Source organism: Alexandromys fortis, unplaced genomic scaffold (genome assembly GCF_014885135.2).
Source record: "Alexandromys fortis isolate MF-2015 unplaced genomic scaffold, M_Fortis_MF-2015_v1.1 scaffold_44, whole genome shotgun sequence".
In the NCBI taxonomy this organism is placed as follows: Eukaryota; Metazoa; Chordata; class Mammalia; order Rodentia; family Cricetidae; genus Alexandromys; species Alexandromys fortis.
Window position 1 is genome coordinate 4,223,411 of NW_026067921.1, and position 25,316 is coordinate 4,248,726.

A 25,316-nucleotide genomic window follows, 5' to 3' on the forward strand; every position below is an offset into this window, starting at 1 on the left:
TGTGTCTCCTAGGTGACTTCAGAGCCAATCAGGTTGGCAATGAAGATGGCATCACACACGAATACCCCTTTCAGGGTCTCTTCCATTGGCCTTGTCTTCTGTGGCCCCCCACTCGATGCTGAGAGCACCCGCCAGACAGGAGAACCCTTCAGTGTAGACATTGTCAACGGTGCTCTTTTCAAGCCGCAGGGAGCGCAATCACGTGCCATCAGGAAGAGCCTTGCCTGGCTCTTCCCAAGCAACCAGAGTGTAGAAATGCATTTGTTTTAAAATCATTAGTCTTGGGGGGATGAAGAAGAATGAGAAATTGTATGGCATCCCCCACTACGTCCCTTCATATTGTTCTTTTGTGTGGACCTCTCTCTGTGGCAGATGGACACCGGCCCACAGGGCTTGGAAAGCTTGGGCATGGCATGCATTGGTCGATGAAAAAAGTCTACAGCTATGTCTTTTTTTTCTACTTCTGTTTCAGGCAACGTATAAGGGCTGGCTGGACATTATGAACGCTGCTGTGGACTCCAGAGGGGTGAGTCGGTGTCTCACTGGGTCCCAGAATGTTAGGTTCAAACCCGAGACATTGCAAGTACCCAGACAGTCCCAGACTCCCTGCATGACAGCTTTATCCTCTCAGATCCTCTATCCTGTCTTTCTGGAGGCAAAATAATGGTATAGACATTGACTGATAAAAGAGCTCTAATGTGTTCTGCTGGGTCTGACACCCCCGAATTCTGTAGTGCCCAACATTTCCTCTGCATGGCAAGAGAGGAAATGGAAAACGTTCATTCAGGAGATGGGGCTGGAACAAGAGAATCACCTGTGTCTTAGCTTGATTTCTCTTTCTGTTATAAGACACTGGCCAAATCAACGTGGGAGGAGGTGTAGGAAAAATTTTTTGTTTGTTTGTTTCAATTTATAGGTTATAGGGCTATCATTGAGAGAAACCAGGGCAGGAACTGCAGGTAGGAACCTGGATGTATGAATTGAAGCAGAGACCCTAGAGAAGAACTGGCTTACTTCCTGTCCTTCTTAGGGTTACCATTGCTCTAATGAAACTCCGTGGAAAGCAATTTGGGGAGGAAATGGTTTGTTTGGCTTGTATATCACAATCCATTGAAGGGAGAAGCAAAGCTTGCTTTCTTAGAGCACCCAGGAACACCCTGTCCCAGCCCAGGGGTGGCTCTGCCCAGAATGGGCGGTGTCCCTATCGGTTTGCCTACAACCCCATCTTATGAAAACATTTCCTCAGTTGAACGTTCCTTCTTGCCAGTGACTCTAGCTTGTGTCGAGTTGACGTAAAACTAGCAAGCACACGTCCTCGGGTTTGCTCATCTACACTCCTTACACAACTTGCGTCCACCTGCTTAGGGAAAGGTCCTCCTGCATCAACCAGGGATTTAAAAAATGCCCTACAGACTTTCCCTCAGACCAGTCCGGCAGAAGGAACTGCCCATTGAGGTTCCCTCTTCCTAGGTGACGTTAGCTTGTGTCACATAGACAGAGACCAAGCATCATAGCGAGGTACCCCGACCTCCCTCTAGCTCATCGATGGAGAGGAGGAAACCACCCTTCAAAGTCTGCTTGTCTCAACCATGGGGAAGCATTACAATAGGGACTAAATAGAGCAAGGGAGTAACTTCTCATGGCTTTAGGCTCTTTGGAAAGTAAAGGTGGAATTTCAGGGAAAGAGGAAGTGAGCACTGGACCCCAACATTGAAAGTGCACTTGGCAATCTAATCTGTTTCCCTTTCCTCATTTGGTTCAGCTGAAGGGTGGGAAGGGAGTTACCTGAAGCTGGCAGTGAGCAGATGGTTGAGTCAAGGAAGGAGCCAATGGGGGAAGTTTTCTTAGTTTCCCATCATGACACGCGTGTGGTTGCTGTATTGGGGAGTTGACAGAGTTGATGCCTGAGATGTAACGAGGGCTCCAGACAGGAGGTCTGGGAGCAGGAGAGCTGCAGCACTGAGGAGGGAGAATCTTCATGGCTAACGCTTCATCATAGCTCCACAGACTAGCATTTTTTCTTGTTCCTAGAAAGCCAAAGTTAGCAGTAGATACTTAACTGTAGTGTTACAATTTATTGTAATATTTATGTCTCATAATTACATATGCCATATATATGATTGAAATGTCTATTTTTTAAGTTTTTTGTTTGTGTATGTGTGTATGATGTGTGTGCATGAGTGAGGACCAGAGTTCGGATCCCCAGAATCCACATAGATGCTGGGTTGGCATGGCAACATTCCCTGCCTGTAATTCTAGGACTTGGCAGGTGGAGATGGGATCCCAGGTGCAAATGGGCCAGCTAGACTAGCTATACTGGTGAGCTCTAGGTTCAGATGAGAGACTCTGTCTAAGGTAGCGAGGCCTAGAAAGATGGCTCAGCGGGTAGTTTGCCATCAAGCCTGACAACCTGAGTTTGATCCATCTGACCCACATGGTAGAAGGAGAGAACCAACTCCTGCAAGTTTTCCTGTTCTCCATAACATAGACTATGGCATACTTGTACACACACACACACACACACACACACACACACACACACACACACGTAAGATATAAAGGCACATTCACAACACATGTGAACAAGCATATACATATGCATGCATAACACACATGTACTTAAAATACATAGATATACAGACAGACAGAATGAGTGGGTGGTGAGCGAGACACCAGGCTGAGAAGGATCTTGAGTGGTCTGAAGCGTGCCCTGAGCTGGGCAAACACGCCTTCATCAGCTAGTGACCACATAGGAGCTCACTCCCTCACTATTCACAGTCCATTCATGTGTCTCAAGAATCTATCAATAAGTGTGCCAGGTGCTAGTAACTCATGAGGTACCAGCCACGGGCAGAATGTTGACATCTGGGAGTCGTGGAACCGCTGTGAAGCCCGGGCACCCCTTCCTGAGGTGGGTGTGTCCTGTATTGGCCTCATCCTCAATGGCATATCCACGCGGACATTTGGGAGACTTTCAAAGATAAATGCCACCACATTGTTCTCCTCTTTTAATGTTTCTCATTGTTTGAGAGAAAAGCCCTAGCCTCCTGCCTCCCACCTCACCACTATGTGCACCTTGAGTTAAGCAAGGGCTCCAGAGACGGGGCACCCAGTGGTTCACAGCTGCCGGCACGATGCTACCTGGCCTAACTTGTTGGGGAAATCCACTCTGGTCTTCCAGACAAGGCGGTTTGGGCAGCTTGAATTTTCTTCAGTAATTGTTGTTCTCTCATTAAAATGTCCCCAACAGAAAGATGAGCAGCCGGGCTTTGAGGAGAACAGCTTTGCTTATCTTTACTTCGTGGTCTTTATCATCTTTGGCTCATTCTTCACCCTGAACCTCTTTATCGGCGTTATTATCGACAACTTCAATCAGCAGCAGAAAAAGATAAGTGTGCATGCTGGCCCAGCTGGGCTGTCTCGCCCAGCTCTGCCAAGGTTTTGAGGGATGTGATTCTCATGGAGAAGGCTGTTCACGGCCGCCGTTCCGATCTGCTCAAGAGCAGTCTTCTCAAAGCTAAGGGCACGCTATCTGGATTCTGTTCAGACATGGTATTTGAGCTCTGTCTTAATTCAGATCACTATTGTTGAGTTTCAGGCTGTTGCTAATTGGCCCTGAAGAGAATCGTAGCCAGTATGATTGGCATGTGTGACACTGAAGTCATATTTCAACATCTCAAGAGTCTTTTGTTATCCACAGCACAGTGACGACAAAAGGCCTTCCCGTCTGAGTTACTGTGTCTTGGCTCCCACCAGCCTCAATCCCTGAAGCTGCTCCCACAGATGACTGAGGGAAAGGCGAGCGAGGGAGGCTTCCCTCCCAGGAGATAACAATCTGATATTTCTTCTTCTGATCTGGAAAAACCCCTAGAACTCTGAACTAACATTGGAAATTAAGAAAAATAAAAGAAATTTTTAGATCTAGCGACATCAGTCACCAAAGAATGACCACTTTAGACGATGCCTCACCATTTTGGCTTAATTTGAAATAATCCTCTTTGGTTAAAAAAACAAAAAAAAATTTGTTTTGCGTGTGCTGGTGTGGCTGAATGTACATCTACATACCTTATGTGTGCAGTGCCCATGGAGGCCAGAAGAGGGTTTCAGATCCCCTGGAACTGGAGTTAGAGATGGTTGTGATATGTGCATATGTACATGAACGTATATGTATATGCATACATATATATGTGTGCATGTATGTATCTATGTGTATATATATATATATCGCATTACTAGGATTATCTTATACTTTTAATTTTGAGATGTATGATCTCATTAGTCATAGCCTATTTTTTACTGTTTTTATTGAGTTATACATTTTTCTCCACTCCTTTCCTCCTCTCCCCTTTCTCGTGACCCCTAATCGTAGCCTATTTTATAAGATCATTTTTGCTGTAAGAATGTTCAGGGCTGGAGAGATGACTCAGTGGGTAGGAGTGCTTACTGTGCAATCATGAAGACCTGAGTTCAAATTTCCCCATCCCCATGTAAAGAGCCTCTCGTGCTGAGGGGCACAGAGACAAGAGGGCCTCTGGGACTTGCTGACTTCCAGCCTGGCTTCAGTTCAGAGAGACACCCTGCCACAAGGGCAGAAGGTGGAGAGAGACAGGGCAGAACGCACAATGTCTTTCAGGCCTCTGCACACACATGGACACACACCTGTCTACACACACGTATGCAATGTGCACACATGCACGCATGTATGTGTGTGCGCACATAGGAGCTGAATTATAAGCCATAATTTCTCTTGTTTGTTGGTCTCTTTTTCACCAGTTAAATTGTTTCTGCAGTTCTCTCTGGCTTGAGCACTCTTAAAATTCTGGCTGTCTTTGACTGTTTTTTTAGTGTAACTTCCTGTAGTGAAAACATTAGAGGTGGTGCCCAGGGACCTTCCAGACTAAGATGCACCGAGTCCTAATGTCCTGCTGGCTCACTTACAGACTTTTTCCTAGACAAGTTGCAGAAAGTGCCAACCATGGTTCTTTATTCCCTTCAGTGATCAGGAGTGAGGTTATATGCCTTGTTCCAGATCGGTGGTCCTGACTCCTAGTAGGACCATCTGTTTGCATCTTTTGACTATTTTAAAGTCAAGCTGCCGTTCTTCTCTTATGTCTGTCCAACCTACTGCATCTGTTTTGTGACCCATTTTACATCACGTGTGTGTGTTTGTATACATGTGTACATGTATGTGGAAGCTGGACATTGAGATCTCCCCCAGTGTCTCTCCACCTTATTTTTTGAGGCAATCTCTCATTGAACTGGAACTCACTGATTTGGCCCCAGGGATCTGCCTGTCTCTGCCTCCCCAGTGCTGGGATTGCAGGCATGGGCTGCCAGGCTCAGCTTGTGCATACTTAATTTTTAGTGTTGAGGTGAAACCCAAGGCCTTGTGGATGCTAGGCAAATGTTCCACCACTTAGCCACAATACCCAGCCCTCACCTGGCTTTTTATGTGGGTTCCAGGGATCAAACTCAGGTTCTTGTTCTTGCATACCAGGTACTTTACCCACTGAGCCATCTCCCTGCCCCACTTCTTACAATTTTTTTTTAAAAAAGATTTATGTATTTATTATGTATATAGTGTTCTGTCTGCATGTATGCCTGAAGAGGGCACCAGACCTCCTTACAGGTGGCTGTGAGCCACCATGTGGTTGCTGGGAATTGAACTCAGGACCTCTCGAAGAGCAGTCAGTGCTCTTAACCGTCGAGCCATCTCTCCAGCCATAACTTCTTACATTTTTGCATTAACATTTAAAAAAAACTTTTAAAGACTTGAGTATTTTTGTGCAATCAAACTCCCCCTTTGGGCTTTCTTTCCTTTAAGCACACAGGTACTTCTCAAGCCCTCTGTCAGTGTTTGCTCTTTGGTTTTGTAACTCTGCTAAGGCTTTGTAATATTCTTCCATTAGCCTGTTCTAAACCGTCTGAACAGCGCCTTGCTGCAGACTGACCTCTGCCTCTGCAGGAAGTCCAGTGCTGCTGTGGCACAGCCTTATCGAGTCTGCTGTGCAGGGAGATAGAATGGCTTTGGGTCCCCTCTGTAATGCATGTCCTGACTGTGATCAATACCAGCCATTTGGATGTCAGCCTTGCAGCTCCACTCAACCTCGCGGCTGGGAAGCCTTTTGTGGATCACACCACGGCATCCTTTTGTTTTATTGTGATATTTTTTTATGGAAAATTTCAAAAGTGTACAAGAATATTCTAGCATGAATCTAAAACCCTCAGCACCCAGGGGAGCATTTACTACTGAAGAACGTTCTGCTGCCAGGAACGCCACCGCAGACCCCTAATGTGGGGTTTATTTCATTTCATCATAAATATTTCAAAACATATCTCTTTTTTATCACAGAAAATGAAGAACAGTCCCAAGAAGAGTTAAACTTTGCAGTCTTCTGTTTTGTATTGATTTTTTTTTTTTTTTTGGATACAGGATTTTACAATGAAGCCCAGGATGGTCTCAAGCTTTTTTTCAAATTTTTTAAACTTCATTTATTATTATTGTATATTTGTATTATTGTATGTACGTGTGCATGGTGAACTGGGTATATAAAATATGCAGAAATCAGAAGACAGTTTTGTGGAGCCAGGTCTCTCCTTCAATCTTTATGTGGGTTCTGGGGATCGAACTCAGGTCTCCAGGCTTGTGAGGCAGGCTCTCTCACCTGCTGAGCCATCTTGCTTGCCCACACATCTGGCTTCAAACACAGCCGCAATGTCATTACATCACCAGAAAACCTTTATATGAATTCTTCAAATTCATCAAATTGGCTCTATTCAGGTTGTCATGCCCTTTAATTTTCTTTGTTATGATAGCTAGTGCTACTGTTATTATTATTACTGTTATTGTTGTTGACTTTTTGAGACAGGCTAGCCTGGAACTCACAGGCTAGCCCGGGCTGGCCTCAAACTCATAACAATCTTACTACCTCAGCTCCCAGGTACCGGAATCACATGCACAAGCTACCTCCTACGTCTTGCTTTATTTTTCTAAATTAGTATATAAAATAATGAATTCCATTTTGGCATTTTTGGGTGTGTCTCTGTATGTGGTCTGCATGTATAGCTCCTTTTGGTCTCAAGTTCTATTAATTAGATTTTTTTTTCTTTTAGAGAAACTAATAGTGACTAAAAGTTTTTCAGTCTTGTTTGTCTTTCCAGAGAACGAAGTCCTAGTTTCTTCACTTCTTCCCATTTTGCGAATCTCTTCCCAGCTACTGATTGCTCTTGTTTTCCTAAGTCCTTTGGGCAGACACGTCATTACGTTCTTCACCTGAGATCACTGACTTTTTTTTTTTTAAAACATAAGTATTCACAGCTACCTTTAATTTTCCTGAAAGATTTATTAATTTTTTATCTTTTTTGTTTCTTTATATTAAAGTTTTGGGTCCAAATCAGGATTGAAATAAAACCAGACTCTCGTACTTGGCAGCATTTTTATATATGGAGTGACAGGAAGATCCAGGCTTAAGTCAGACCCTCTTTCTCTCTGTCTGCCTTTGGTTCATTTACTAATGAGTGCTGGGGCTTTTCAAAACCACAGTCTGGTATAGATAGACACTGTCATTGATTCTAGGCTTTTCCAGAGAGAGAGAGAGAGAGAGAGAGAGAGAGAGAGAGAGAGAGAGAGAGAGAGAGAGAGAGAGATACTCCAAGTTCAAAGCTACAAGGAAACACAGATGTAGGAACAGGTGTCTGATGGTTCATTCCCCTCTCTTCTGATATCTTTCTTTCTCTTTTCTACACTGAGAAAATTGGTCTCAAGAGCACAGGAGATGATGAAATATTAAAAGTTCTACAGGGAGGGAGCTGGAGAGATGGCTCAGAGGCTAAGAGCATGCACAGCTCTTGCAGAGGACCAGAGTTTGGGTCCAGCACCTCACTTGAGTAGTTCACAACTGCCCTTTTCATCCCTTACTCTAAAATCAATTTTCCTTCTGGTCCCTGGTCCATATTCTTTCAGCCCCCTTTGGAATAGGAACTATTGATGAAAATGACTTGTAACTTTACAATTATTTCCAAAACTTCAGTACTTGATTTGTAAAATGGCTGGTGGTGACTAACTAGCTGTTGATTTCTCCGTGCACTTAGGTGGCCAAGACATTTTTATGACAGAAGAACAGAAGAAATACTATAATGCAATGAAAAAGTTAGGAACCAAAAAACCTCAAAAACCCATCCCAAGACCACTGGTGAGAGCAACCGCTACTAAATACACACACAGGATGCAAGACTGCAAGGGGCACACGTTTCTTAAAAAAAAAAGTCTCCTGTTAATTTTTAAAGGAAGTATTCTTAGTGTTTTTAAATTATTTGTGGAAGTGTGTATGTTCATGTGAGTGCAGTGCTTACAGAGGCCAGAAGAGGGCATCAGATCCCCAGAGCAGAAGTTACAGGCAGTTGTGAGCCACCTGATAGGGATGCTTAGGAACTGAACTCTGGTCCTCTGTAAGAGTAGCATACATTCTTAACTGCTTAGACTTCTCTCCAGGCCCCCAGGATCTTTAAAAATTTTACACGTGCTACCTTAGAACTTAAAAAAAAAAGAGGCACCCAAGTCCTTAAGAAAATTAGACATGCATATTCATTATTTCACTATGAAGAACCTAGACAATATATTAATTTTCTTTTGACACAGGTCTCTCTATGTAGCTCTGGCTGGCCTGGAATTCATTATATACATCAGGTTACCTTGAATTCACAGAGACCCTTCTGCCTGTTTCTCAAGTACTTGGGATTAAAGGCATGCATCCCTACATCCAGCAAAAATAAATCTTAAAAAATTTAAAACTTAAAAAAAGGAGTCAATGTTCAATGTCACTCCCAGTCATCCTATGAAGTAATCAGTTCTCCATCTTTAGTAATTGTTAGGCTGGGATGCTGTTTTTCTAGCTTATTCCAACCAGAATTAACAACTGACTTTAATGCAGAGAACTGCTTTAATGCAGAGTTTTGCTGAAGCTCTAATTATTCAGAATGGACAAATGGAGCCTTGAAGTTGTCTGTTCCATTTAGTCCAAGATAAGTAGATGTTCTCTGTGTTCTTCTCTTGAGTAAATGCAGATGCAGACATAGAGGCTCATCTTTATATTGTTGAAGCCTACATGAGCTGCTTTACCTCAGCCCCTCACCACCACAGTTCATCACACCTCCGCCCATCACACCACCATCCATCATTCCACAGTCCATCACACCTCTGTTCATCACACCACCGCCCATCACACCACAGTCCATCACACCTTCGCCCATCACACCACAGTCCATCACACCTCTGTCCATAAACCACCATCCATCACACCACTGCCCGTCACACCACACTACCGTCCATCAAACCACCATCTATCACACCATTGCCCATCACACTACTGCCATCACACCACTGTTCATCACACCACCGTCTGTCACACTTCTGTTCATCATACCACCGCCCATCACTCCACCAAAGTTGTCTTGATACTGAGGATATTTTTGATTTATGTCTTTGTTTTAAGGTAGATTTAAAAGTAAAACATAAGCACATTAAAAACAGTCACCAAGTTGAATTTGAAGCAAAGCAAAATGGGAGCCTATAAGAATTTCTTGTCCTTTGAAAGGGGTCTGTGTATATTTCAAGGGACCACCTTCATTGTAAGAGAAAACAACTTTTGTTGTTTTAATGACGTAATTATCTTCTTTCTTTTTCCTCCTCAGAACAAATGTCAAGCCTTTGTGTTCGACCTGGTCACAAGCCAGGTCTTTGACATCATCATTCTGGGTCTTATTGTCCTAAATATGATTATCATGATGGCTGAATCTGAAGGCCAGGACCAGCAAGTGAAGAAAATCTTTGATATTCTCAACATAGCCTTTGTGGCCATCTTTACCGTAGAGTGTCTCATCAAAATCTTTGCTTTGAGGCAATACTACTTCACCAATGGCTGGAATTTATTTGATTGTGTGGTCGTGGTTCTTTCTATTATTAGTAAGTAAAACCAGTAGCCAGGACTTTCCATGACAAGGCAGAAGTAAACCTTAAAGATGAACATTTAGGAGTGTGTCAAGTTTCTCTACAGAGCGACAGATGAGGCTTAATGTAGAGTCTGGGGAAAGGGGTGGGGAGCGGAACGGAAGGTGTACCCTGGTGAAGAGTGCCGCAGGCAGTAAGGGGGGCAAAGTCTCCCCACTAACAGCTATTACAGTGGTTCCTGACATCTCAGGTGGCTGAACTGGGATGCTTCCTCTTCTGTGCCACAGTGAGCCTGGGGGACGGTTTTTGATTTTAGGAGTTTGACCATTAGTACTGATGATGGTGCCTGTGTTTCAAGACCCACAAAGGGTACCAGAGCAGCAGTCGGATCATAGGGTATTGCAGGGGCTCCCTTGCCTCCTCCTCAGGAGTCAAGACTGCCTCACATGATAAGCAGTCCCTGTTCTCCATCCCAAATGCCATGTGTAGGAGCCAGGGCATGGGCTGCTGTTCATGTCTCACCCACCAGCAAGCCTCATTCTACACTCAGTGGATTTTTCATAACCACAGAACACTCCATAAGCCATAAATCTCAATGGAAGAAAGATAATTATTATCCTATACTTGATTCTCTTTTTTTGGTTTTCTTTTCTTTTTTACTTTTTTGGAATTTTATTCTAATCATTTAGAAATTATGCATGTAGGCGACCAAGGAGACCCAGGCCAAAGACATTGACTATCTCTGGAGCTGGAGTGGCGGGTTGTTGGAAGGCCTTCGTGTGGGTGCTGGTGACCAAACTCAGGGGAACAGCAGTAGTTCATGCTCTTAATCTCTGGGCCATTTTCCCACCCTCTCTCTTTTTTACCCCCAGTGCTGAGAACCAAGTCATCCGTGTGCATGTTAAGTGTATTCCATGTGCCTAAATTATTAGAGTTTATTTGGGTCTTTAAAGTTCAATTTTAAGTAATACATTAATTTGATTTTTTTCTTTTTCCCTTTTGCTTGAGGAGGAATGTTAAGATAGAGTCTCACTCTAGTCCAGGTTGACGTGGAACTCATCACATAGCTCAGGCTGGCCTCGAGCTCATTGAACCCTCCTACGCCAGCCTCCCAAGTGCTCAGATTCTAGGCGCGAGCTACATATGACTAAATTTCACCTTTTACCTTAAGTAGCAGGGCCCATGAGGCTTCCTCGTAGCTCAGAAAGCCACAAAGACAAGGAGAACTGACTTTACAAATGGCGCCTCAACCCTGTCTGGAAAAGGCTGCTTCACAGGGCTTAGATCTGAGTGCTTGGTTTCTCTCGCTGCCAAATAATGCAGATCGTGTCGGGGTCTGCCTGGGTTCAAAGCCGCGAGGTTTATGTAGATAGTTTAGACAGGCCCAGGCGCTGGCAGCCAAATAGACTTACGATCTTTATTATTCAGTCCCGAGCACAAGTTCTGGTGGAACTGACATTATTAGAAGTTAGACAGTGGTGATCATATGAGCCCGCCCCCTGCCCCCAGCACACATACACTCCCTTGAGTGGCATGAGCCCTTCTGTCCACATGCACAGGGGTCATCATTCTCTTGTCCCTTTCACGGCGTGCTGGGCATCGTGCAGCTTCTAGAAATATCTCTGGGATCCTTCCATTAGCTCCTAAGGGACTGAAGTCACACATGCTACCAGGAGTTTCGCTCCCACAGAGGACAGAATCTTCACACCAAGCCAAATCAGTTCCCTCGTGTGGGCAGGCAGGAGTCCATGGACCTTATGTGTCCACGGCCAACATCTGGCCCCCCGCAGTCCCCAGACTCCTCCCTCTGTGCACAGAGACATAAGAGTAAGCAGACGTGAGCCTCTCTCTAGGAGGGAGCAAGCCGACTGAGGAGCAGGACTCACTCATTTGAGTTTGCATACCAAGTCATGTGGTTCACAAAAAACCAAAAAACTCCTCAGAGAAAGGACAGATTCATTTAGGACCGATTAGTCCAGGAAGTATTTAAGCTTTACTCAAACGGCCTGTGAGGCTGGGCTGGTGCCTTCTTACCTTGTTAGGATTATCTGCTCAATCAGCACAGTATTTTATATGCGCAGATGATGAGGTACAGCGAGTCCTCTGTAGTCATCAGGAGACTGGCAGAAACATTTCACTGTCGTGATCCCTAATGACCTCAGAGCAAGGGGAAAACCATGTCTACACAAGGCAAGCATGTTCCAGCCATTCTATAATATTTGGGCCAAAATGTTAACTCCTTAGTGCCCCTTAGCTCTTGCCTGCTGAGCAGGCACGGCGAGAACAGGGTGACATTTTAGACCCAAATATTCATCAGCTTGAGCAAAGCTCTGTTTGGGACTCACTCCATTTCTGGGGTGTCCACAACAGAGGACATGTCTCTCAACTTCACGTATGAGTGGTCCTCGGGGTGAGCAGACCATCAAACAGGAGAGCTCAGCGGGCAGCATCCCAAGGCTGCTACCTCCCTGCAGCCTGCTCCCAGCAGTTAGGCTGTCCTTGCATGCAGAAGGCTGTACTGGAACCCCAGGTGAATGAGCACATGTTCCCTGCTATGAAACTTGGATCTCTCAGATCCCACAATTTCCCCCTGTAACTCGATCAAGGCTTAAGCCAAACTTCAGTAGAAATGTCTCTGTACAGTTTCAAAGACTCAACGTGTGAAGAAAAAAAAAAAAGCCTGTTCCATCCGCATTCAGTAACTAGGGAAAACCATGGTAGGCGTTGCCCCATGGGTAGTTAAAAAGAAAATGCAGCGTAAATAATAACCCTTTATAAGCTGCCATAGTTTCCTTACTTACCTTCAATGGCATATGCGTCCCATCCCCTATCAAAAGTCCCATCTAAAAAGGTTTTGCTCTTAGAGATTATTTTTCAGATTAAAGCACAGGTGGACATTTCTTAGTTTTGTGTATAAATGATAAAGTCTGGATAACATGTTGGCCCCAGTAGGATTCTGAGGTGGAAATCTAGCTGGGTTCCAAACTGGAGCGCATCCTGGGAATTCACTAGTCCTCCCTCTCTAGGTACCCTGGTTTCTGGCTTGGAGAACAGCGACATTCCTTTCCCACCCACGCTCTTCAGAATCGTCCGCTTGGCGCGGATTGGCCGAATCCTCCGACTGGTTCGGGCGGCGCGCGGCATCAGGACGCTCCTCTTTGCTCTGATGATGTCTCTCCCCTCTCTCTTCAACATCGGTCTGCTGCTCTTTCTGGTCATGTTCATTTACGCCATCTTCGGGATGAACTGTTTCTCCAAAGTGGAGAGGGGCTCCGGGATCGACGACATCTTCAACTTTGAAACGTTTTCGGGCAGCATGCTCTGTCTCTTCCAGGTGACCACTTCCGCTGGCTGGGATGCCCTCCTCGGCCCCATGCTGGTTTCAAAAGGCTCCAACTCCTCCCAAGACTGCCAGCAGCCACGGATAGCCATAATTTATTTCGTCAGTTACATCATCATCTCCTTCCTCATCGTGGTCAACATGTACATCGCCGTGATCCTGGAGAACTTCAATACGGCCACGGAGGAAAGCGAGGATCCTCTGGGTGAAGATGACTTTGATATCTTCTATGAGATCTGGGAGAAGTTTGACCCAGAAGCAACCCAGTTCATCCAGTACTCGGCCCTCTCTGACTTTGCCGACGCCCTGCCGGAGCCGTTACGGGTGGCCAAGCCTAACAAGTTTCAGTTTCTACTGATGGACTTGCCCATGGTGATGGGCGATCGGCTCCACTGCATGGACGTTCTCTTTGCCTTCACCACTCGGGTCCTCGGGAACTCCAGTGGCTTAGATACCATGAAAGCAATGATGGAGGAGAAGTTTATGGAGGCCAACCCTTTCAGAAAGTTGTATGAGCCCATCGTCACCACCACCAAGAGGAAGGAGGAGGAGCTGTGTGCTGCCGTCATCCAAAGGGCTTACCGAAAACACATGCAGAAGGTGGTCAGGTTGAAGCTGCAAGACAGGTCAAGCCCATCCCACCAAAAATTGTGTAACGGAGACTTGTCTAGCTTGGATATGGCCAAGGTCAAGGTTCACTATGACTGAGCCCTCGCCCCCTCCCCGCCTCACAGTCTCACAGCTCAGCCCCCCCTCCCCACAGCTCCCGAGCGCCATAGCTCGGTGTGTGAACAAGCAGTGGGTTCGCTGAATAAGCCATTTAATTTTTTTCTCTGCTAAAAGAGGTAATATATTAGAGTTCATTTAAAAATGATGCTCGAAAGGTTTTACAATAAGGTTACCTGTGAGCCACTGGGACTAATTTAATGAAGACATTGGGAGGGGCCGCAAAGGATGTCCACAGGAATGGTAGGCTTGAAATACAGTCTAAATTATGTAAATATAAAAGAATGAGAAGGAGGAAAATCTCATGAAATTCTTAGGCTGTGTTCTCGGTACACTTCCCAACGTGTTTAATGTTTCATGTCTCTTTTGCATGCTAAGTGAGAAGTCAGAACCTGCAATAAGCAAATAGCTTGTCGCAGCTGTCTCTACCAGCACTAGCGTCACACTAGGAGTAATGGGTGTATAGTATAACCTGAAGCATGATCCTGATATGCCAGTTAGCACCGTCTTCAGAAGCTCTGATCTCTGTCACAGGCGTTTAACAAATAAATAGAAAACGAAATGCCCAGCTTGCGTTTCTTTGGGACAGTGGGCTGAAATTCCCTCTTGTTGTCGGTTGTGCGAACTGTGGTTTAATATGGCCTGGAGCCAGGCATTTGCCAGCAAGGTGTTAGCAGTGGGCTGTTCCCGAGGAAGAGGCCTGTGTCTCGGAAGTCACAGATTTCTGTGACGCAAATGTTCCCACCATGACTTGTTCCAAGACACAAACGCAGAAGTTACTGGATGAGGAACCGGAAAGAAATGCATGTCTGAAAGGCTTAAGAGCTAGCCCGAACTGGTTGCAGCCACCATGGAACCAACAAAGTAGTCTGGCTGATTCTGCTGAAAGTCCCTACAGAGTTAGAGCCAGGACCAGGGATGGATCAGCTGGGAACTTGGATGCTGGGCAGCCATGAGGACCAGAGTTTGATCTCTGGCACCCCTAGAACTATCAGTCGTGCAGGGGTGGCAAGCCCCCTGTATTCCCAGCACCCATGGGGACAGGGAGTGCCAGTTAGTTTTATAGTTACCTAGAGTAACTTGGGAAAAGGGAAGATTGAAGAATTGTCTTAGTCAGAGAGTCTTTGGCCAGGTTTGTGAGGAAATGTCTTGATGAAGATTGATTCAGGAGGGCCCAGCCCACTGCAGGAAGCCCCATCCCTCGGCAGGTGGGCCTGGCTGTATAAAAAGAAAGTCAAGTGTGAGCCAGAGGGTAAGCCAGCGAACAGCGTTCCTCCGTGATCTCTGCTTCAGTTCCTGCCTCCGTGTTCCTGCCTTGACTTCCGTCAGTAATGGCCTGTTACCTGGTGGCAGAAACTGACCCTGCACTCCCTCAAGTTGTCTTTGGTGGTGGTGTTGATCACCTCGACAGAGAGCAGAACCTTGAAGCCTTGGAATCCTGATAGGAAGAAGAAGGAGGTGCTCATGGGACCAGGAATCTCGTGAGATGAGTTCCGGGGCTTCCCATGCAGGACTGTAGAGACCTTGTGGCAGTCACTAAAGTCATGGTCGAGTTCTCCACAGGGTCCAAATTGGTAAATGATGGAGCAGATTAGGCAACCTCTGAGAGTGGGACCTTGTAGATCCCTACCAAGGTTTCTCTTTTCAATTAAAAAGAATTATTTTTCATATAATACATTCTGATCAGTTTCCCCTTCCCTGTCTCCTCCCAGATTCTTACCACCTTCTTGCCCATCCAACCCCACACCTTTCTCTCTCTCCTTTTAGAAAACAGGCAAGAAAGAGAATTTAATAATAAAAAAAAGCCACAAAAAATGAAAATGAAACACGGAGAGAAAGAGACACAGACACATTCATGCATATGTGTGTGCACACACGTACATACAGAGAACCCATAAAGACACAAATTGGAAACCAAAATATGTAGCATGAGTAATAAAAACTCAGAGACGAATATTGGGATTCAACCTGAAGATCTGAAAAGCAAAGCAGTCAGCCACTGGCTCTTACCTCAACCTCAGTCTGAAATGGTGACCTTTCCTCCAGTAATCTCAGAATGAGACTGTGTCTGAGAGCTGTCTCCTCCAGTCTTATATTCCTCTCTAGGGCTGGGATTAAAGGTGTACACCACTACCACCCGATTTCTATGGCAACTAGTGTGGCTACTGGGATTAAAGGTGTGTGTTACCACTGCCTGTTCTGTAAGGCTGACTGGTGGGGCTGTTTTACTCTCTGAGCTTCAGGCCAGCTTTATTTATTAAAATACAAATGAACTATCACTACACACTAGCTCTTATCTTTACCTCAAACCGGAATGAAGATCCTGTCTCCACAAATCCTCAGAATGAGACTGAGTGTGAGAGTTCAGTCTCATGTTTTAGCTTCCTCTCTAGTGCAGGGATTAAAGGCGTGCACCACCACTGCTCAGTCCCTATGGCAACTAGTGTGGCTGCTGGGATTACAGGTGTGTGCAACCACTGCCTGGCCTGGATGGCTGACTGGTGTGGCTGCTTTGCACTGATCTTCAGGCAAGCTTTATTGATTAAAACACAAATAATATGCCAATTTAAAGATATACATGCAAAAGACCAGTAAGATTAAAAAATCCCCCAATAAAACAATATAATACAAAGAAAAACCTACAAAAATACTACTGAGTTTGTTTTGTGTTGGGTGTTTATTGCTAAGCATGGGGCCTGACCTTAAGTGTAGTTTATATACCCAGTGAGATGCCATTGGAAAAACTAATTTTCCCTTTGCAATTGGAGTCAGCGTCTTGGCCAGGGCTAGGAGCTCATGTATGTGTGTCTCTCCCCTCCCCCCCCCCAGTGTTGAACACCCCCCTTCCCCTCCCCCACACAGCCAGTTTTCTAAACGGGCAGGCTTTCTTCTTAGGGAATGCCTCTCTGCTGGAGGTGGGACAATCAGCCAGGACGGGCTGTTGCCCTGCAGAGCACCTGAATATGATCGCATCTCTGCAGAATCTCCAATCTCCCTTACACAGGGGTCCTAGCTAGGAATGGGTTCCTAGAGCCGCCTCTGAAAGTAAAACCAGCTCCAGCCAGAGGCGGAACTACACTTCCTTCACTAGGTGGCAGCAAACACCAAACTGGTACTTCCTAAGTGCTCTGCCGTGATCCAGGAGAGCCTGGTACTACCACCACAGCCAGAAGGCCGAGGGAGGAGACCCAAGGCAGGAAATGGAGAATTCCCCAAGACTTGGAGAAAGCTGCAGGCTCATCCTCCCCAGAGATGGCTCTCCCCGAGCAAGCACCAGGGTAGCAGGAGGGGACAGCTGAGTTGGGGAGACACCTTGGTCAGTTAGAGTGAGGGCTTGAGTTCAATCCCCAGAATCCTTGTGATAAAACCATGGGTGGTGTTGTGCTTATAATCCCAGTACTGGAAACAGGTGTAGCCCCAGAGGCTGATCTGTCCCCCGGGCTGGGGACACACTGAATGTGCCAATAAACTCCACAGACATAGAAGTCCCCTACCCATTGTCCCCTGTCAATAGTCACGTCCTGAGGACCAGTCCAGCACACCTTGTTTAACAGCTGCTAGCCAATGGCCCTTGACCTCCAGAGCATCTATGCTAATTAGGAAGAGAAACACCCAGGTGTTCGCACGGTGATAAAACAGGACCATATAACAAATGCCGGAACCCGAGCACAGCTCTGCTCTCGGGACGAGGATGGAGGAGGGCTTCAGGGGAGAGTGACAGCTGGGTGAGCTTGATGGATGGGTAGGATTTTGACAAGTTAGGTGGCGTGGCAGTGTTTGCAGTGGAGGAGACAGCCCCAGCCTCACCGTGGAAGCTAGGATCCATGAGGCAGTTTGAATCGCCCAACAGACTGCACGTGGAGTGTAGCAAGTGAAATACAGGCGGCGGGACCTCAGGAAGGAACTGCTGTGTTGGGAGACAGCTGTCAGCAGTGTTCTCGCTGCGACGATAAGGATGTAAATCCAATCCCGAGAACTCGTGAGAAAAGACCGGGTGTGGTACGTCATGCTTGCAACCCTGGTGCTGGGGAAGCAGGCACCGGATACCTGGCCTTCACCTGCCAGCCACCCCACTTGACATCTGACCTGAGTTGACATCTGACCTCTGCATCTATGCACACACATCTGTGTGCACCACACGTCCATTTGTATACAAACACACACACACACAAACTATTCATGGAGACACTCAAATGCTAGAGTGAGCTACAGCCCTTTTGGTAATGAGGAAGTATTGAAGGCGTTGGAGCAGTGCCGAGAAAATACCTGGACAGGGTGGGCTTGACACTGGTCCTGGTGGGGATGGAACCTTGAGCCATGGAGGGCACAGGGGCAATGTAGTGTGACCGTGATGCTGGGAGCCCGCAGAGGTGGGGACTGGTAGCAAGAGAGATGGCAGCATAAACCCCCAAGATGGGGCTGGAGAGATGACTCCGTTCCAAGAGCGCTTGCAGCACATGAATGAGGGCCCCCGAGTCTGGATTGCCAGCGCCTATAGACAAGCTGGGATTGGCCCTCCTGCCTGTAATCCAGCAACTATAGACAAGCTGGGATTGGTCCACCTGCCTGTATTGCAACACCTATAGACAAGCTGGGATTAGCCCCCCCTGCCTATAATCCAGTACCTATAGACAAGCTGGGATTGGTCCACCTGCCTGTATTGCAACACCTATAGACAAGCTGGGATTAGCCCCCCCTGCCTATAATCCAGCACCTATGGACAAGCTGGGATTGGTCCACCTGCCTGTATTGCAACACCTATAGACAAGCTGGGATTAGCCCCCCCTGCCTATAATCCAGCACCTATGGACAAGCTGGGAATGGCCCCCCTGCCTATAATCCAGCACCTATGGACAAGCTGGGAATGGCCCCCCTGCCTGTAATCCAGCACTGGGGCAGAAACAGGAGAGTCACCAATAGCTTGCTGGCCACTGGTCTAGCTCCAGGGTTAGGGAGAGACCCTGTCAAAAGGAACACGGCAGAGTGAGAGAGCAAGACTCTTGCTCCTTGAACCCTCCTCTGACCTCTGCATCCCCATGCACCCTTGTACAACAGCATGTACAGACACTACACACACTAAATAAATAAATAAATATCTAAGGGGGAAAACGAAGGAACAAGATACCAAGGCACTGAAAGTAGGTTTAGTTTCATTTCTTTTGTTTTCATGATTAGAGAGGAAGAAACCCCCAAATTGATTCAGTTTGATTCAAGGCACCAGGTCATGCCCTTACACTAGCTGACCGAGGTGTCTTCCCAACCCAGCCGTCCCCCACTACGGTCCCTCTGTTACCCTGCTGCTTGCCTGGGTAAAGCGATCTCTGGGGAGGATGAGCCTCCATCTTTCTCCTAGGCTTGAGGAATTCTCCAGCCCCCCACTAAGCACCCAGAGCCATGTCCTTCTGTCTGTGTGCTTTGTGGGGCAAGAGTAAGCACTTGCCTTACAGACAGCCAGGCTCAGGGCCAGCTCATACCAGGAAGAGTCCTGGGATGTTGGCCCCAAGCACCCCAGGCCTTAGGAAAAGTTCAAGTCCCATACATTCTCCCTGTTGATGGAGGCAGAGGAGAGCTCAGGTAGCCTGTTGCTTGGCAACCAGGATAGAACCTCTGGGGTCATTCAGTGGGCAATCCTGTCCCTCACACACAAGGAGCAATCAAAGCAGCTGCGAGAAGAGAGAGCTAACATTTACTGAGAGCTTGTTCTGGGCCAGGTCATCACGCCACCTGACACCTCACTGGCTTTTCTCTGAAGCTCCATTAAGAAACTGCTTTTAGCCTTCTTCATCTAGACGAGGAAACTGAGGCACGCAGAGTCAGTAAGAAACTTATTCACGGCCACATGGCCATATCAGGAGCCAAGCTCAAACACCTGGCTCCGGATCTCACGCTGTCGATCTTGAGAAGACCAAAAGGAAAGGAGTGGGCGGAGCTGAAGGGGCGGGGTGCAGTGTCTTCCTCTAGGCGCCTGGGAACTTTGTCATCCATTTCTTCTCTTTGAAACAGGATGCCCGATTACAAAGTCATGAAAAAGGATATGCGTGCACACTGGAGAGAAGTGCTAGCCTACAGGTGTGCACCATCATGCCCAGCTTGTGCAATGCTAGGGATGAATGCCGGGTGTTATGTCCGTTAGGCAAGCACACTACCACTGAGTTACAGCTATAGCCTCGGGCAACAGAATTCTGTTGCTATAGATTCTGCCATCCAGATAGTGGTATCACGAAGAGGCATCTTTGTGAGTGTATTTTAGAAAATATAAACTAATCTAGAACGATAAAAACCAAGCTAGTCATGACCTGGCGGGGGCCAGGTTGAAGAGAGGAGCAAAAATGTTCTGTGAGGAAACTTTCCGAGATGTGGATAATCGCTGCCTTGGCTGTGGTGCCAGCCTCACATATAAAGAGACAAATGTCCAGTCTGTCAAATTGCACATTTTTTTGTTTGTTTTTGGACGTGATTTCACTACGGCCCCATTTCACATGTCCTCTGCCTCCTGAGAGCTGGATTATGAATGCGTACTGCCACACTCACCTTTGGATTGTACTGTTTAAACATGTACAGTCTAACTTCAAGGTGTGTGTGTGTGTGTGTGTGTGTGTGTGTGTGTACGTAGGGATCTTCTTATATTGGTCTCTGCCTTATTTTTTTGTGGCAGAATCTGTTTGCTGGACCTGGAACCATTTGGGCTAGACTGGTTGGCCAGCCTGCCTTTGGGATCCATCTGTCCCCACTGTTCCAACATTGAGCTTACATGCCACACCCAACTTAAGGAGTCTATTTTTAAAATCTAGCCTTAAATGAGCATCTACCCAGGCCTCTGAATCTCTCATTTTGTTAAAATCTGAGGGAAAAGTTGGCTACTGTTCTAGGGATGGCTGCTAAGCCCCCATGCCTTCCAGCTACCTGGAAAACAGAGCAAAGGAAGATGCTTCTCTGAGAGAGTAGACAGGCTCTTCATGTTTGGGGGGATTAATGTAAGGGAACACCACTCTTAGAAGGCAGGCGGCACCTTGCCCAACTCTTCATCCAGAATGTGGTACCCAGCGATGGATACTGACTTAAAGCTGTGGATATGGGAACCCCAGGGGAGGAGTGGTCAGGAGCAGGGATGGAGTCCTCCATCTTTTCTACCCATTATGTTGCCGTCTCTCATGATTGCACAACTTGTTGCCCGAGAGCTGCTGGCTGCGTAGTCCCTGGCTCCACCCAGAGTTGTTGAGAAACTCTTGGCCACTACTGAGCACTCTGTATCCTTCCTACGGCCTCTCCAGGGACATCACTCTCACTCTTCCCAGGAGAAGCCTCCATCAGTGGCTGCTACGGGCTTTCTGCACCCAAGATGCTGCCCTAGGGGGTAGAGGCACTTTCCCTATCCCCAAAGACCGTGTGAGCTCATTCTGGTAAAAATTTAATGCCTGGAAGTCAATTACTCTTAAGAACGCTCTGATGAGCCGTTGACCACGGGACCTGCAGATAGCATCTCTCCCTGACCCCATGTGCTAAGAAAGCTTCCATGCCTTTCTTCACAGGCAAGGCAGGTAGATTTCTTTCTGTCAATGTGCTGTGTGACCTTGAGCAAGAGCATCCCTTTTCTGGGCCTGATTGACATTTGTAAAAATGGAAGCATTGGCTGTGGCTGATAATTTTGATAGTGTGGGCTTCATCTAGTCACCCTCATGGACTCTGTCTCTGGACACACTGCATTATGGGTCTGTGAGGTGGGACTGTAGGCAGAAATACCACCAACTACAGGGTCCGAAAGAAGACCATCTGGGAGGACTCTGGCCATTGAAGAAGAAGCCTGCTCTGACCAGCAAGCAAAAGAGATGCGGCTATTTTTCAGGGTAACATCTTACTTCACTTCCCCAAACACAGACTTCTCTGTAGTTGATCCAAAGGTGCCAAGCTGGCCTCAAGTCCCCAATGAGTGGCTCAGGCAAGGCCCAGAAATGGCTTCCCACTCAAACCATCAGTGGTTTCTGTTCCTGCTCCCCTTGCTGACCAGTTATCTACACCGGAGAGCTTTGCAATTGATCTCTAGAAGCTCCTTTGGTTAACTCTGTTCATCCTATGGCAGTCACGGATGTGGCCCTAGCTCCATCTGAGGACATGGGAAGTACCCCACTATAGGCTACTGGGACCCTACAGAGGGTGTCAGCCTCCGAAACAGAATAGCCGAGCAAGCATGAAGAGCAGTTTGAGCCCTAGAGCCTGTATGAATGTCAGGTGGGTATGCTGCCCAACCTGTAAGTGTGGCCTCAGAAGGTGAAGATGGGGTTTCCAGAGTAAGCTGGACACTCAGGCTGTATTGACGAGCTCTGGGTTTAGAGACCCTGCCTGAACAAACCTAGAAAGACCATGAAGGGAGACTGCTGGAATCAGTCTTGGGTCTTCATATCACAGGGGCACACATGCACAGGCACACACACACACACACATATGCACAGGCACACACATGCACAAGAACACACATGCACAAGAACACACATGCACATGTATCACAGTCACACACATGCACTCGCACACATCACAGGCACACACACATACACAGCACCTGCACACATAAAGAAGGGATGGGGAACATGCTAACCCACAGTCATCTGGAAAGTTCCATCTTAAATTTAAAATGGCGACTTCCCTGCGTCGGGAGAAAGAAGAGCTGGCTTCACAATACAAGGGTCTGTGGGTAGGCTCTGATTTCCCAACCCAGTTCTGCTTAGACTGTATTCTCTCAGCTACCAGTTTTGGCCAGAGGCAATACTCAAAATACCCCTCCTCCGGTAAGTCATGGGCACTGGTCACCGAAAGGCTACCAGAGTTCTTGAGGGGGTACTTGATGCCGGCCAAAAGAGAGGCAGGAGGCTGATGAGGGTGTGGCCAGGCACGACCCTTTTGTTGTGGATCCCAGGTACCCTTGGATGTGGATATGTCTGAAGAGAACATGTAGAGGTGCTAGCCAGGGTCCTCTAATCACAAGGTCACCTCAGACCCACCTCTGCCCCTCTCCAGTCTGTGTCTGAGGAGAGAACTCTGTCCAGGCTGCTTCAAACCCTCTTCCTTGCTGCCTGAGTTCCTGTTGGGCCCAGGCGATGGGAGGGCCCAGCAGGAGACTGCTGTGGTCAGGGTCCTTTCTGGCCATCTCTTCCCTGTGGCAGACTGCACTCCAGGAAGCAGATGCATTCCTCTGATGCTACAGAACTAGGGAACCAAAGACAGGCAGATCCCTGGGCTCTCTGGCCAGCTCTGCTTAGCTAATCTGGGCTACTTGACCAGTTCTAGTCCAGTCTTAAAATAAAACAAAACAACCAAAAAAAAAAAAAAAAAAAAAAAAAAAAAAAAAAAAAAAAAAAAAGAAAAGAAAAGAAAAAAAAAAAAAATATAAAAAGAAGGAAGCAACAAAGCATGATGAAAAAGTTCAGAAATCTAAGACAATGTTTTTTTTTGGTTAGCCTCTGCAGGTACATGTGTATACATGTATGTATACAAGCTCATTCATGCCTGCACATATGTAAACACACATGCACAGAAAGGCTGTGCAGCTTCTGTCTTGGACACCCTTTGACTTTCTTTCTTTTGGCTCAGGCCCCAGGCTATGACCTGCTCTATAGCGAGAGCCCCAAGTCTTAACACAGAACCGTCTAAATCCTGAACAGCAAGTAATGGCAGTTTGCCTACAATTCTTTGAATTACTTCAGAAAGACCTGCAGCCATGGGAAAGTCTTGAGATGACTTGGATGAGAGTCACCTCTGCAATCAGATTACCACGGTCTTGAGAGATACACTGAGCCATAGCCATCAGGCAAAGGTGATTTCAGATTCTTGGCTCTCGGAAGGTGTGAACAATTATAAATGTTATTGTCTCACACGGCCAAGGGCTGGGCTGATTCATTACATGCTATAGATGCCTCACATGGCTGCGTGGGTTCCTGTGTAGTCAAACACAGCTACAGAAGACTCACATGGCTGTATGTGTTTTTGTATCGTGAAACTGTTGCATGAACAAGGGGATTCTGCTTGCTAATAGAGCTCAAGGCTGCAGTCTGCATGGAAATAACACATTTGCTAGTTAGTTCCTGTTTATGTGAGTGAAATACTTGCAGACAATTTACAGGAGAAAGGAGCTTTTTGGGCTCACGGCATCAAGAAGATTCAGACGGCAGTTGTTGGGCTCCATTTTACTTGGGCAGAACACCATGGCTGCTGTAACTTGTGGTGGAAGATAGCTGTTTACTACAGGCCTGGAAAGAGAGAGGAAGGCAGGAACTAGGGACTGGGTGTCACCTTCAAAGCCAGCCCCTAGTGACCCACTTACATCATCTAGGCCATACCTCCCGAAGTTTCCAGAACCTCTCAAAGTAATACCACCCGCTAGGAGCCAAACATCAAACACATGAATCTGGGAGGGACGCTGAAGGCTCAAACCGTCACAGCTGTCTCAGGGACAAGATGGTGGTGCTGGTCTGTCTGACCCAAGGCTCTTCTCATCCATCCCCGAAATACCTAGGAAGTCTGGAATGAGCCCCAGCCTCACAGCCACAGGGCTGAGGAGGAAATAAGGGGGGGGAGAGGAAATGAGAAGAGGGAAGTATGGGAGAAGCGAGCGAGAGAGAGAGAGAGAGAGAGAGAGAGAGAGAGAGAGAGAGAGCCTAATTTAAAAAAAAAACAAAATCAGGTGGTGGTGGCACACGCCTTTAATCCCAGCACTCAGGAGCTCAGGAGGCAGAGGCAGGTGGATCTCTGTGAGTCTGAGGTCAGCCTGGTCTACAGGGTGGCTTCCAGGACAGCCAGGGCTACACAGAGAAACCCTTTCTCAAAAAAACAAAAAAGAAAAAAAAAATCCAGGCCAAGCCAATGAGAGGGACTGTTAGAAAATCAAGGATAATGATGCCTGGGGATCAAGCAGCATTGATCTCTGGCCTTCATACACAGCCACACACACACACACACACACACACACACACACACACACACACACACCCCACACACGGAACCTTCATTTCAGGGTTTATCTGCTCTGTAGCAAACCCACCTAACACATCAAATGAGACCGCCACAAGAGCCCATGAGAACACTGTGAATCTAACACGCTGTCCCCAGGCCCGTGACACTGTGCACACGGTACCATTACCTGCAAGCATTTTCTTTCAGGTACGGTACTGTGATAGTCAGTACTGCGATGGTAGGTACTATGATGGTCGATGTTGGTTGCTAACTTGACAGGCTCTAGAATCACCCAGGAGACAACGCACATATGTTTAGGAGAGACGTGCTCTTAAAGATTATCTATTTAATTTTATATATACG

The 25,316-nt window shown here is 46.8% G+C and overlaps 1 protein-coding gene across 1 annotated transcript in view; it reads left to right on the top strand.

Moving 5' to 3' along the window:
• Scn11a (sodium voltage-gated channel alpha subunit 11) overlaps positions 1 to 13,994 on the top strand; it is a 76,291-nt gene extending 62,297 nt beyond the window's left edge. Inside the window, exons 22-26 of the mRNA XM_050141564.1 lie at positions 473 to 526; positions 3,251 to 3,392; positions 8,092 to 8,192; positions 9,691 to 9,961; positions 12,973 to 13,994. Of these exons, the coding sequence (XP_049997521.1) occupies positions 473 to 526; positions 3,251 to 3,392; positions 8,092 to 8,192; positions 9,691 to 9,961; positions 12,973 to 13,994 (1,590 nt within the window). The remainder of the gene's footprint in view (positions 1 to 472; positions 527 to 3,250; positions 3,393 to 8,091; positions 8,193 to 9,690; positions 9,962 to 12,972) is intronic.
• The last annotated feature ends 11,322 nt before the right edge of the window (positions 13,995 to 25,316 follow it).